This window comes from Lepisosteus platostomus, chromosome 10 (genome assembly GCF_059453375.1).
Source record: "Lepisosteus platostomus isolate fLepPlt1 chromosome 10, fLepPlt1.hap1, whole genome shotgun sequence".
In the NCBI taxonomy this organism is placed as follows: domain Eukaryota; kingdom Metazoa; phylum Chordata; class Actinopteri; order Semionotiformes; family Lepisosteidae; genus Lepisosteus; species Lepisosteus platostomus.
The window spans coordinates 7,179,228-7,194,021 of NC_142620.1; the positions used below are offsets into that span (position 1 = coordinate 7,179,228).

The following is a 14,794-nucleotide window of genomic DNA, read 5'->3' on the forward strand; positions in this document are numbered from 1 at the left end:
TTAAAGAAACTCAGACTTGTGTCGTGCATCTGCAGACTGAGACTATTGAGAGGCAGTGTGATGCCTAACGCATAAAGTCAGGGTTTTAAAAATCAGTGAGACCTCCGCAGAGTTTCTCCTTATGAATTGCTCATGGTGGAAAAAGGGATTACACTATGTCTGTAAGAGTAAACCATGCTAGTATTTAATGATGTGCTCAGATAATTCTGATATTACCTAATAGGATGTTTTCCATCTGTACACCACTGGAAAATGTCACACATCTACACAGCACTGTAAGCTGCCAGAAATCTCAGTTTTCAGGTCTCTGAGCTAACTGCAGAGTTGAGCTGTGATCAGACTTTCATGTTCTTCATGAATACTGTGGTTAGGCTGCAGTTGGCCCTTTATATCCACAGAATCCATAACGGGGTGCATTTGACAGCAGCATTGCCACCTTGTTGGCAGAACCCATCCGATCTCAGACGTTAAACAAGTTGGGCCTGGGAGACCTCTCAGACAAACCAGCTGCTATAAATGGTTTTGGTGGAGCAGCTGAGGAGAGACTTTCCTCCAGATCAGAATTTCCAAACCAATGCCCCAGTATGGTGATCACAGATTGAACTGCAGGAGGTGCTTTCCTTCTGATGAGCCATTCAATCAAAGTCTAGGCTGCTTGGCCAGTATAAAACCCATGTATTTATAAGAGTAGAAATGTTAACCATGGTACCCTGAGTGAGAAATCCTACTTTTTCTTATGTTCTTTTGCAGTACGTATGCAAGGATATGCTGTTGGGAGCTTCCTACATGAGAAATTGTCATTGTTATTATTAGAGCAGTATGGAGGTGTGGCCGTTGGCATCATTGACTTTTGGGTATTAGGGTCAATTGTGGCCTCACATGCCTTCCTGTGTGGAGTCTGCATGTTTTCTCCAAGTCCAGTTTCCTCCTGCAGTCCAAAGACCTGCCGTTGAGCTTGACGGTTTTCTGCATGCCTGTGCTTTGCAATGGCCTGACAGCCTGTCCAGGGTGTACCATGCACCCCCTGTGTGTCAGTTTAGACTCTGGCTTAGTGCAACCCGGTATTACATATTACAGGTTACTGACAATAAATATGTGGTTTGTTATTGATAATATTATTAGAGACTGTTGCTGCTAGTGTTTTACAAAATGAGAACACATTTGCTAAGCTGTGATATTCTAAAACTCCTCAACCTATTGATAAAGTAGAAGGTAGAGAGGAAGAAGTTCCAGCTGAAGTTTATTTTGAACAATACTATGCCTTTTAATCTCCAATGAACTCCTGAAACAACTGTTGACATTTCATGTGCCTAAAAAGGTGCTAAAAAAGTGAGAAATAGCATCGCAAGCACAGGAAAAATAGGAGTAGTGTGGAAATTCTAGCTGCAGAGCCTCTGTCTGTAAGCTGGAGTTCGACTGAGCCGGGAGATTGTCGGGGCTCATAGCACCCCCTTTTCTCTGTAATGTGTGCACGGCCTGCTCTGACAGTAATAAAGACAACTTCTTCACGCTAATGCAATTTAAATGACACTTTCCCGGATCATGGGGCTCGCAGCTGAAAAACTGAACACAGTCGCATTTGAAAGGAGCCACCAATGGGACAGGTGTGCACTCGCTATTAAATGTGTACACTGTCTCTGAGCTGGGGCACACCCACCTCCTGGAAATTAAGGCAGGTTGTTGTAATTGCCTTTGTGTGCCTGGATAAGTGTTTGTCATGTTGTGACAGCTCCTCTGCATTTTTGTTGACAAACCTTGTCAGTGCTTATGAGATGCATCAGGACTGTCTGTTGGGAAAGGGCATTGTCCACATCTTATTCTGCTGCTTTCAGCTCCTGGATTATTAAAAAACCGGAAGATTTTGAGGGGAGGCTGTCAACGTTATACGTGGTCCCTTAGCAATGATGACCCATACTCTGTTCACACACTGGTGCATCGATGGTGCTCATGTTGAAAACAGTAGCACCACAACTCGGAGATAAAATAGCTTACTCGTTTATTTTCACCAGGCTGCCCAGCAGTTTTGCTTCACCGATCTTTCTTTGATTATTTAGTCAAGTGTGTTGGGAGACCCACAGAACCTCAAGGGTCTTACTCCCAAAGCTGAGTCTTGAATGATTTGTTCAGAAACAGAAACCAAATCCAATACTGTTCGCCCCTTTTCAGAGCTTCAGGTGACGATAAAGTAAAGGTTCTGCCCGTTCATTTCGATCGCTACAATAGAGGTGTTCGATGTCAGCAAGATGGATAAACTGTAAACCCGCATGACGATGCCTTTGGTGGCCATAATGGTCCTTGGCTAACATGTAGGGGCTGCTGGGGAGCACAGCAGCACGCCCTGAACAGTGAGCTTTCGGGCTGTGCTTTGGTTGCCTTCAACCGTATCCTGTTCGCTACAGTCTGGGTGAAAAAAACCTCAAGGCGGGATTCAGTTCTTCATGTTTCAGTCAGAAAAGTCCCGACACAATCCTCCCCATTGACTCGTCCTGCGCGGTGAGACTTCCACACGGTATCACCAGCCTGCCTCGAGGGTCCCCACAGACACGGCACTGTCAGGTCCATACATCACCGGTAACGAAATCTCACCGGTAGCCCATCTCTTTAGCCTTCATTTGAAAAGATCCTTTTGTTCTCCTTCTACGCCCCCCCCGACAGCTCTTTGGTTGTGAATTCCAGAACTTCACAAGATGTTCTTGCCTCCTGGGGTGAAAAGAAACCCCAGACGCCTACCTGTGAAACAGCCTCTGTGCAACATCATCTCGTGTGCGCCCGCCTGCCCACCCTGTGGCGGAAGCATTGTTTCCAATAAAAATAGACAGGTTTTGCATGTCGCAGTGCAGAGTCCTGCTAATTACTAAAATTACACAAATGTGTTCCATTCCCTCAGCAAGAAGCCTCCTGCTGCTCATTTGATAAAAATATGAATGTGTGCCTTGGAAGGAGTGAGCTGACTTCCCTTAATTCAGCAGCCCTTCTGGAAGTCAAAGTGAAAAACAAAGGCTACAGCAGGGCCCTTGACTTTGATAGATTAGATCTTGGCTAGCCTTGTTTTGACTGCTATCATGAGCACATACACACCCCCCCACACACACACACATAATGCTTTCATAATCCACAGCTGATGTGTGCAAGCTCTGGCCCAGTCCATATACTGTAGACTGCCATAAATATACCTTGTGGGATATGTGAAGTAATTTTAAAGAATATGAGAATAATGGATGTATCCTTGTTATCCACATACAAATGCTGGCAGCGTATAAAATGTACACATGTAGAGCTGAGTTAATGTGTTGTGTTCTGTTAAAACTTTAATTCCATACAACAATGAAAATCTGCTGGGTTTTTTCCATGCAGGGTCGATGTTATTTTGAATCTCTGAGTTTGACGCAAGTAGCCAGTACTTGTAGAACACTCTTTGATCTCGGTGTGCAAGTCCTGATCTCCCCTGTACAAACTTTAATCAGGGAGCTCAGCTCTGCCCTACCTGTGCAGGCTGGTTTTATATTACTTGTCCTCTTCGTGTTCCTATTATTAGTTGCTGTCTTCGCTGCAATGATGCCTATATGTATGACTGTGTTCCTCTATCTATGAAAAGTAGTCCCGTCTACAACGGACAGAGGATGTCAGATGAATCACTGAATAACTCCTGTTAGCATTTAAAAACTGCGGCTGTAACTACCCTGGGTATGAAGTGAAAAAAAGCCTGAATGATAACAACGAAAAAAAAAAATACAGAGCATTTTAAAATTCGTTCCCCGAACTATGAAATTACGGACAAAGGGTAATGCTCCGAGTCCTGTACTTCAGAATGGAGGTGCGTTGTTCCAAGATCCTGTGCTGTAGATGAGAATAATGCAGATACAGTAGCTAAAGTACACCTTGGTGACGGCCGACCTTGCCGAAGACACCGAACAGTCACTGAACAGTCCAGTTCTGAGAGACTCCGAGTCATTTTGAGAACCGGGGACATTGCAAAGGCTGCTGAATGAAAAGACGCTTAGCTCTTTGAAAACGAAACAACTATAATGAGTTTAAACATAGTTTTAACATCGGTCATAGAATATTTGCGAAGTCTGGTTTACGTAAGCATGGAGGAAGAGGGGTTTGCCTACCAGACAGCAGCACAGAATTTCATGTATTTATAAACCCTTCTTAAAATAATACATGTGATATAGTTCATAACCGCTCGTGTGTTGTTTCCTTTTTGTATCTGCAAATGAACTTCGTTTTCTTTTCTTCGTTCTCAGACGATCGGGTCTGATCTTTTTTTCCCTATGAAATGAAATAGAGCCTCGCAGAAATATTCGAGGTCCAATTCGGAGACCTGTCAAGGTTTAACGTGTTAATTAAAACAGTTATGTTCTCTCTTTAATAAACGCTAGTAGAAGCTGTATTTTGTGTTTTTTTAATAAAGGCTTAGGTAATGGCCTGCTTCTGTATCGTGCAGAGTTAATATGGGATTGTGTGTTTTTTTCCCGGCTCTATTGCTAGGTTGTGGTTTACTTGGAAGTTTAGCCAGCACCATTAAAACGGTCTGTTTTCTGTGGGAAAAAAAAAGAAAATAAGGGCAGCCTAGAAATAAGGGCGGAATATGTAACCTGACAAAAATAAAGTATAGCGTATAGTTCCATCTCTGTAGGCCTTTGTGGTGGTCGTATCTCTGCGAGAGACTGCGGTACTTCTGAAACTTGCAGGTCAATCGAGGAGTTACTGCCTCGAGCCTTTTCAGCAAATCTTTAGAAATGGAAACAATGCGCCTATCAAAAATATGTTTTCAATAGCGCTATTTTGTGCTTGAATTCTTCTTGGACCAGCAAAGCGTGCACATTTAAATCGGAAGACGAAGCATTAGTTCGTAAAAATTGGACTAAAGGTGTGATTCAGAAATATATTTTTAACATGTGCCACCTAAAACACTTCAGTGCAATTATAATTTCTGCAAATAATTCTAATTATTTACGACAAGCACGTCCTTGATAAAACCCCACCTTGTACTTTTTTTTACCAGTATCAAACCTGTAAAAATTGATATTGGTCTCTGAGTACATGGGAAAAGAGTTTTTCATTGCCGCGCTTCTAGTCTCGAAGCCGATAAAGTAATGTAAAAAATGTGGATGTTTAAAAAGCGCTTTAAAATAACTTAGTGTAGCTTATTGGTCACAGCAAGCGCCGCAATCAGAGTCTAGCTCAGGCAGCAACTGGTTCAGATTAGGCGCAGGATGCCTCGGTGCGCTCTGCTCAAAACAATTACCGAGACACGAGGGAGGGACGGGCGCACCGCGAGCCCCTGCAGGACAGTCATCCGGCTGCTCGGGCAAAATACGTCCAGAGACGTCAAGCGATCACGTGTCAAATGTGTACACATATATATATTCATTTAACAAGAATATTTTTTACATTTGTTTCTAAACGTACGTCATTGTTGTATGATTGTAGTATTTTTACGTAAAAAAATACTTAAAAATATCATATATCATATAAATCATACACGAAAGCAAATATGTATGTATTGTATGCGTTACCAGGAACCACTGTTGTTATTATTATTATTATTATTATTATTATTATTATTATTATTATTATTATAAATGCACATTTAAGCTTTGCTTTTCCGTTTTTAGGATAATGCTATATTTTAATATAGTGTTAAATGTTAAATACTGTATCATTTTTTGCACTAAAGATGTGACATTAAATTTTTAACATCTTTCAATATTAATACTGACTTATAAAATACAACAATTCCAGTACGTGTAGGAGGTGGGTTTTGATGTAGTCCTGGAAAAGATCATCATTGCAAATCAGTATAAACGTTTACATAAACAATCCGAAAGGGCTATATTAACTTACGAGATGTCTGAGGGTGCCCGATAGACGACCTCGGATCTCAGTCTGGTAACCCAATCGCATCTGCAGTCTTACAAATACAGAATTAGCAAAGCTGTAAAGCTGCGAAAAATAAATCAGAAACACCATTTTACAGGAAATAAAAAAGCTCCAGAAACTGAAGGACCAGAAAAGTAACTCAGACTAGGTTCTGTGATAATTTTCCCCTAACCTGCCCTGGTGCTTGTCCGGCCAGAGAAAAGGGTGCAGGCTTCAGTGGGGTGGCGATTTCCCCCGCAGACATTTCTCGACTGGTCTGCGGGGTCGTACCTCTGCTCAAGGCAGGCGTGCAAACATTTATCTAAGCGAATTTATGTATTTGAAAGGCTTAACCCTCAGAATCAGAAAGGAAAACGGAAACCGTCGCGAACGAGGTGCACAATGCGGATCTCCGAAAAATTAGATTACCTTTTGTTTCAAGAGCTGCACAGGGGCTCTTAGAATTTAGTTGCTAATTGTTTACTTATCGCGGTGTAATTTTCCACTTTGAGCTCAGATATTAGACCTCAAAACTTCGATACTTTTGAGTGAAGACTGTCCAAAAAGTGATCGGTCGATCAGCTGAGGGACGAAACGCTGAGAACAAGGACTCGTCTAATGGCGCGGCTGTTCGCTCGAAGCTCTCTGTGCGGAAGAATTTATGAATGGTCCCACGTGAGTCCGCCTCCTGCAGATGGTGGCGTTTCTCCGTGGCCCAGAACCGACAGAACAAACACTAAAAGAGCACAAAATAAACACTGCAACCCAGGCCTAATGATCCACATCGCCAGCAAAGGAGACGGCAGTCCTTCCCTTTGCGCTGTGGCGTAGCGGGCTTTTATCTGTCTTCAAGTATCAGGCCAAACATTCTTAATATATGGTCTTAGCAAACCTTTTTTTCCGCGTATTTTTTTTATTAAAAGGAATTGCTCGGGGCTTTGCGTTGTCTTTCATATTGAGTCATTTTTTATTTGTTAGACGAAAAGTAAACATTTTCTTTTCAAAATCAAGATGACTGTATTACATCCAAATAAAGTTTCAGAAGATGTGCAAGGTTTCTGTTGTCCCATGAATGTCTTATTATCTTGCGATGTCAGAATCGGCGTCGTTTTTTCCCTACCGCTGTTTTTGTTTCACTTCAAAATAATCCGGACATCAAAACGCGAAGCTCTGTTTCATTAGACGAAGTGACGTTTCTGTTCACCAAAAGCTAAACTTCAGGTATTGCAGACAAGTTTCAATGCGCCTACATAATGTAGCAAATGTTTCCAGTTTTAAGAGCACACTAGCGACAGACCTCAGTTATCGACTTTTATTGTACAAAAAACGAGCCTTAAAATTAAGCCGGTTGTTCTTTTTGTAGATTAATACCAATAGCGTTTAAATACATCCCACAAATACAAGCATTAAGTGTCCCTCTTTAAAATATAATGTTGCCCTTAAAGGAAAAAGGCAAAACGTAAACCAAAATATACCTATTAAAGGATCAATGCCATATGTTCATTTCGGTCAATCACCGTATGTTTAACTCTTTATTTTCATATCATTTATGCGTTTATTGATTTTTACAGTCAATTATTATTGATTTCACTCCATTGTTTGCTAAGAGCTCCATTATCCACAATTACTGCTTTAAATATTATACTTAAATTACTCCATTCTATCTTACATAAATGTCACTTATAGTACGTTGCAAAAAGAATTAGTATTTTTGCTGTCATGTTCCAGATGAATCGCGAAGCGGTCCAGGATAATTACGGATGTTAATAAAAATCACACACTTGAAACACTTTCTCTCGCCATACGCTTACGTTTATTGGAAACTAGCTGAAGCCGGAACAGTATTCTCGTTACGAAAATGTAAACTTCAGAGATGTTTTCATTTGACAGCCTTCCTCTCAGTTCCCAAAGCACGATTTCCCTGTGAATTCAAACTCTCTGGAAAGAAAAAAACTTCATAAATTAAGCAAAAAAAAATAAAATAAGGCAAGTTCAAAGGCAGATGTTTTAAGGGTTTTTTTTTTGACGATTTTTGACGATGACAGTTCTGCCTCAGATGTGGACCTGGCGTCATGAGCATCCAGGCTGTTAAAAAACCGACGAGTCCGGGTCGTGAAGAAGAGCATTAATTCAAGCGGTGTCGTTTTTAGTCATCTGTCCAAATTAACGACTTGACCAAAAGTCCAGCAACGGTCCACTGCTTTTTTTTAAGTACCACTGTGTGAAATTTCACATCAGAAAACTCAGGGATTTTAAAATTGTATTATAATATATTTATATATGTACATTGAAAGTGTCGGATCTTAGTCTTTCTCCTTTATGTAAAAAAAACCCCCTCTGGATATGGTTTTAAGACCCCAGGTCGACGAGGCTTGAAGTCAGCGGTCCGAGCAAGGAGTCCTGTAGCTGGTTCGGGTGTCCTTGGATGTTGTGTACGGACTGGGAGGCGCTGAGGCCGGTCAGTGGGTAACTGGAGTTCCCGGGGTGAGTCATGTTTCCCTGCAGCAGCAGGACGGAGTTCTGGTCTGGGCTCTGGGGCGGAGAGAACTCGTCCTCCGAGCTGGACATCAGAGACTTGCCCCCGTCCAGGGGAGAGAGCTGGTTCTGTTTGTTGTTGCCGGAGTTATTGTTTTCGCTGTTCTCCCTGGCAAAAGAAAAAGTAAAATAAACCTTAATAACAAATCGTACTAATTTTGAACAGCACGTTCTTTTTGAGCGATGGTTTATAATATAATACGAACATTACATAGGCTACCCTAAAATACAAGTCTGAATACCAGGGTGTCAATACCGGCAGGACAGCCTATCGAAGACAAGACAAACCTATGTTTTTTTCGGGGATTTCTATTGCAAACGTTTGGGCTGAGGTAAAAAACATGACCGATACAATATCTGTTATCTTAAATCAGAGTGCCATGGTCGTGTTTAAATGCAGTTTTACTAAAACTTTACTAAAATCACCTTGTGTTTTTATCACTCATTCAGGAAGAGACCCCAGAGCTGACGTTCAAGAGAAGTACTGTAGGCCTTTGATTTTTTTAAGACGCTTCCATTTTCCCGTCGTAAGAAAAATAAACTAAAAACGCGTTTTTAAAGTTAATTTCATAAAGAATAAATGTAGCGTAATTTCTCAAATGTGCAGGCCTATAATCCTGCCTGGCAGTGAGATTATTTTAAATCCACCCGTTCCAGCGATCTGAACCACCCGCTAAAATAAGCATTTTTATGATGATATTTATCTTTTGATCATAAACAGTTAAAGGAGTAACTAAGCTAATCCACGTTTTCTCTGGTTGGTGTTGTTAAAAAAAAGGAATACTGCCCAAATAAAGTGTGCCCAGGCCGATACAAATCATTTCTGACTATAAAGATAATAGTAAGATATCGGATTCGCTTTCATTATTTTTAATTAATGTAATTCCATTTAGTATTGTAAAATTAGTCAGTAAACCAGATACATAGGTATTCTACAACATAAAGGGCTTTGAACTTTTTATGGGTTTTATAGTTTTCTGCTGCAGCGCGTATGAAACTAAATCACAAATCTACCATCTGCTGAATGCGATGTTTCTGTTAGAATATTTAATGGGCACTGATAATCACATTACGTGCGATTAAAGAAACAACAAATTCTCCCTCCGTGAAATATGCCTGTTCAGTTCTTTCTCCAGTAACCTCCTTTTTAACAAGACGGCTTGGCAGAAGCCTCCGCGTCTTTACGAAGATTTCTCCTCTGTTATGAAGAGCGATTTCCCTGTCAAAAGATGTCGTACTGCTCTTTCAGAAAACTGTGGGGCTGAGGGCAGCGCAGAAATATCCTACTGTTCGTCCCAGGCATTCCTGGACGACGACAGCAACCTCGCGAAGGGGCCGAAGGGCGATAATAACGTAAGAATAACCGGGGATTCAATAATTTCGCGCGAGAAAGCGATTTTTAAAACACATTTCTTACCTTTCCTTCGCCTCCGCGGCTCGGTCTCTCTGCCTCCTGTTTTTGAACCAGTTACTGACTTGCGTGGTGGTCAGTCCCGTGGCCTCGGCCAGCTCCCTCTTCTCCCGGGGAGAGGGGTAGGGGTTGTGGGTGTACCACTCTCTCAGGACCCCCCGGGACTTCTCCTTGAAGCAGTAACTCGTCTCCTCGCCGTCCCAGATCGTCCGGGGCAAGGGGAATTTCCTCCGGACCCGGTATTTCCCGACTGCGCCGAGCGGTCGCCCCCGGAGCTTCTCCGCCTCCACGTAGTGCGCCTTCAGCCAGAGCTGCTGCAGCTTCGGGTGGTTGTGCGGGGAGAACTGGTGGCTCTCCAGGATCTTGTAGAGCTCCCTGAAGTTTCCGCGGTGGAAGGCCACCACCGCCTTGGCCTTGAGCACGCTCTCGTTCTTGTGGAGGTGGTCGCAGGCGGGCAGCGACCAGAGAAACCGTCCCAACCTCTCCAGGTTCCCCCCTTGCTGGAGGACCTCGCACACGCACGCCACTTGCTCCTGGGTGAAGCCAAAGGAGGGCAGCATTGACATAATGTCTGGACGTTGGGTTGTATCCCCCCTCGCACCAAAACGATCTCTCCCCTGGAAAAAAGAAAAAGGAACAGAACGACGAGAGGACCGGGCACGAAACGCGCGTGTCGAGCCTATTAATATCTTCTGCTGTTGTGGCGCTGGTTGTGTTTTTCTTTTTTTGTTGTTGTTGTTGTTCACCGAATTTAAAAAAAAAAAAACCCCAGCGTGCAATCCCGTAGGGCGATATCCACCGCTCCGCGAGTTTGGGATGTTGATTGTTGGGACAATTTGTTCCTGTTCAAGTTATGTCAGGCTTAAAGCGCGCGGAGCGGCGCTCTGATTGGCTCGTGGGCCGCCCTATCCTCGCGGCAGAGCCGAGCGAAGTTTGCAGCTCCGTTTCCTCCGGGGGAGAGACGTCAGGCGCTGAAACTCGAGCCCCCTTCTCAAGTGTTACCTGAGGGAGCGGGGCACCTCGATACAAATCAATTATTACAGACCTTTAAAGCCCATTTTCATTGTGCTCTCCTCCTAGACCTGCTCCTTTTTTTTTTTGGTCAGCGTATATTTAATTACGTTAATTCTGTCGATGAATTTTTCATGAATTGATAAACGGCCTAAGGAGTTTATTGGATTTTAATACATTATTAATCATCACCTAGACTAGTTTTAGAGACCCCTCGCATAAAACGCGCAGTATTTTTCCTCACTTTGCTTCTTTGCCTATTAATAGTCATGGAGTGATTTTTTATTAGGTTATGTAGTTTAATGGCTTCAGGCGATATTTCATGGTGAGAGCTGCGCTGCGCTTTAACTCGGGGTGAAAGAGGCTGTGGTTAATAGAGACAGAGAAGGGAAAGCCGCAGCAGGACTGTTCGGTGGGGAGAGGCAATGTCTGGGTTTGACAGGAAAGCAAGAGGCTAGCGGGTCACTTTTTAGTAGCTTTTAAAGGTGGTAGCTGCTGTACAATTGTTGCTAAGAAGAGGACAATTGAAGTCTTAAGGATTCGAAATCCTCCTTTACATTTCAGCTGGAGCGCCGCATTAAACAGCTCCAGCAAACAATTAGCCTCCTATCATCAGAGATAATCTATTGTCAGCCGCTAGATACCGAGATAACAGCACTCCTCGCCGAGTAAATTGCACCTTTGTTAAAATATAGCTTATTGGAACTGTTAATTAAGAATGTCAAATCCCCGCACCTCCAGCGCACACGCCAAAACCACATAAATATACTGAAGAGTGGCAGAGGGAAAAGCGGGTTACAGACTGAAGATGGAGCTGCGAGATGATCCGAAAACATTCTGGAGGAACTGAGAACGTCGAGTATTTTTTTTTAATACAGCAAGTGTTCGTGACGTTTAAAATGGTGATTACAACGAGAACCGTTTAGGGTGTATTTGTTTTCCAAATCGCAGTTTCCATCGTGTTAACTTGCCAACAGATAACCGAGTAGCTGGGTTAGGACTTGTTACTAAGAAGTAGCAGTCGAGTACAGCTGAACCCGCTGCGATGGTCTCACTCTAACTCCTGACCCATTCTGTAGTTGTGTTGTTGTTGTTGTTGTTGTCCTCTCAGGGACTGTTCTCTGGTGAGTTCGTGGTGGTCTGGAGAGAGCAGTGTGAGGAATCCCGCTATGCACAGAATCCCTTTTTGTCCAAAATCAAGGCGCAGGATCACACATGCGAATCCTTGATCTTATGCCGTGCTTTGCTCTCAGCGATTGCGAATAGAGTCGTGAGTCCTCTTGAAATGCCATGTGTGCAATCTTGTGCACACCACTCATGTTCCTATTTCTTCCTTATGAGGCCCGTGGGACCTCGGGGTTCTGTGACGGTCCACGGGACTGCAGAGTATGTCACACCACAGTGGTCACCTCAGAAACACGTTATCCTTGCTTTCACTTCGGAAGTTTGTATTTACGCCTGCTCTTCTGAACGAGCCGCGTGTTGTGGCGCACTTCAAGAGAATGCAGAATTTATGAATTCTCCAATTATTCTGAAGCTGGCGTTTTAAAAAAATCAATTTGAAAACAACAGAATAATGTATTCTAATGTCCATATTTCCTTTTGAAGTTATCCCAGTGCCCTTGCTGTGTTTCTTTTCTCATCCCCATTTCACATCTTGAATTTGATGTTACAGGGCGGGAAGGGTGACCTCGTGGTGCTCGGAGTTTGTGTTTGTGCCATTACCTTCATCTGTTACAGCAGCGAGCAGTAAGGTGTCGAGAATCACTGTTCACAGACTTACAAAACCCAATAAAGACACCGACATGATATAAATATATAGTTGGGGTTGAAATGTCCAGGCTGCGAACAACTGGGTCTTGACATTTAGGTTTCTCCAGCAGTGAAACATTTGCGACAGACGTGCAAGATGTGCGTCCTAAGAAGGGGCCTTTTAAACGGTAGATTTTTCTTTCTCTCCGTTGTCAGAGTTTCGTTTTGCTCTCCTCACTTGATTATTTCTAGATGAGTTACTGGTCCACGCCCAGGGCTTTTAGACAGTTGGTGCGGTGCGGAGTCACCCGTTGCAGACACAGCTTCATGCATTTTATATATCAGCAGTTAAAGGGTGCGTCTAGATGAGAAAGATCCCCTTTGCCCAGATTTTTTTCTGCTTTTTTTCCCTCTCCCCTCTGTACAGTGAAATATAAAACCAGTCCATTAGTAAATGAGTTCTGTGTTTTGCGAGCTCTTTGCTGTCCAGCCGCTGTTTTAAAGAATAGATCACATTTCTCTATCTTCACCGAGATCTGCAACGTGACACCGGCGCAACATCCACCCGCCCGGAATGGAGCACTTTTTTTTTTCTTCAGAAAAGCGTTTCACCTCCAAACGTAAAAAAAAAAATCAGGTTCTGGACACGGGTACATTTGAATTTTTATGTTGCAGAATCGTTTTTTGTTTTTGCTTTGTTTTCTTTGCGAGACAATTCCACAGTGAGTCCTGTTGGCCGCCCGCTCGCTGGTTTAAAATAAAGCGAGGCTTTAATTAGTTTTAGCGGCCGTTCCAGACACCTGTAAAAACAAACTTTGCCAGGGTCTCAGGGGGATTGAAACAAGCGGAGGCTCCTGAAATCTGTCCTATTTGGTCTGGCTTTTGAGGATAATGTAATATTCCGACGGATCACATTTGGCTTGTGGATTTACGTTCCATTCGCCATAGGAAACAAAAACAGCACGAATTATATTTCAAGAATGTTAAAGTGCTCACTGTAATGCGATTTATCATTATAATTAGCATTTAAACTTCCAGATAAAGCGTATGATTCTATGCATGTTTTTAATCATTCTTTAACTGCGTAGGCCGTGTTTTGTATATTTGTTCCCTTCTTACCATAACGGATATTATATTGCGTTGTGGTACTTGCACCACTCTATTTTATTTTAATGAAACAAAGTATATTAAAAAAAAACACAATTTTAATTCTGGAGGGCACGTCACGGAGAAACTATCCCCTGATGTTTTGTTTAAAGCACACGCGGTAGCAAACCCCAAGCAAGGTCTACAATCTGCTGAGAATTTAACGCCGGTGTTACAGCACAATATTGCTCCGTCCCTCATTCATTTTAAAATGAAGCTGCAAAAAGTCTGTGGGGAAAATAAAAAAAATATATGCGAAAATAATTACAAAAACTATTAACATTGTTTAGTGTATCGATAAAAAAAACATTTCTCATGCTGTACAAATTTGAATTCCACGTTTGACGAGAACCAACCAGTTCTCTGTGACTGCGGCCAACAGGCTACCAAGATGTGAGGTGACAAGTAGAGTTTATGACACAGAAAAATTTGTTCGCTCATATACAGTACGTGACCTATTAAAATGCGGCTAGAAATTAAAATGGTTTTATTTCATAACATATAACTCATTCCCCTCTTCGCTGGACGAGGAAGGGAACGCAGCCGCCGCGCGAAGATATCACGCGTGTAAAAAGACTTGTACTAACAAGTAACAAGAGTTGTGCAGAAACCCGAGACAAACACAACTGGTTCAGTGGAGCGGCGTGATATTCCAGTGCGATGGTTTTTGAAGGCGGCGATCTTGACTGTCAGAGGTACCACACTGCTAGAACAGGGCCGGAGTTTATTTATTCATTTATACACCCAGTATCAATATGAATTCAGGAGACACGGTAGGCTTAATATAGATACTCCGCAGACTACAGCTGGATTCGGGTCATTGGAAAATAGCCCTAACGGTTTTATAATTTGACTTTAAAATGTCCAGTGAAGAAAATTATTCTCAATACAATCCACGGCCTCACCGAATACAATTGTGTTTGTTTTGCGGTAAGGTAGACTACGTCAGAAATACTTCCTTTCCGCGGTAAAATGAAGCAATACGGCGAGAATATGCAGGTAAAAGCGTCTTTCCTAAAGCGGAGGCGATTCACAGTTTCGCTAATTTGCTTGTGTCGCTTTCGAGACGCGCAA

At 42.6% G+C, this 14,794-nt stretch overlaps 1 protein-coding gene across 1 annotated transcript; it reads right to left on the bottom strand.

Annotated features, from left to right (window-relative positions):
- Positions 1-7,655: 7,655 nt before the first annotated feature.
- On the bottom strand, positions 7,656-10,713 carry LOC148653161 (homeobox protein six1b). Its single transcript, XM_088647778.1, has 2 exons — positions 9,818-10,713; positions 7,656-8,509 (listed from the first exon to the last, which is right to left on the bottom strand). Exons 1-2 carry the CDS (start codon positions 10,375-10,377, stop codon positions 8,215-8,217), a joined length of 855 nt encoding a protein of 284 aa, XP_088503904.1. The 5' UTR covers positions 10,378-10,713; the 3' UTR covers positions 7,656-8,214.
- Between the last annotated feature and the right edge of the window lie 4,081 nt (positions 10,714-14,794).

What these genes read in the sequence shown, in the direction of transcription:
- LOC148653161 (XM_088647778.1), bottom strand. Translation starts at nt 10,377, where the DNA reads ATGTCAATGCTGCCCTCCTTTGGCTTCACCCAGGAGCAAGTGGCGTGC. An exon ending in GCCGCGGAGGCGAAGGAAAG is followed by an intron (nt 8,510 to 9,817) that starts GTAAGAAATGTG and finishes TTCTTTTGCCAG; the next exon opens with GGAGAACAGCGAAAACAATA.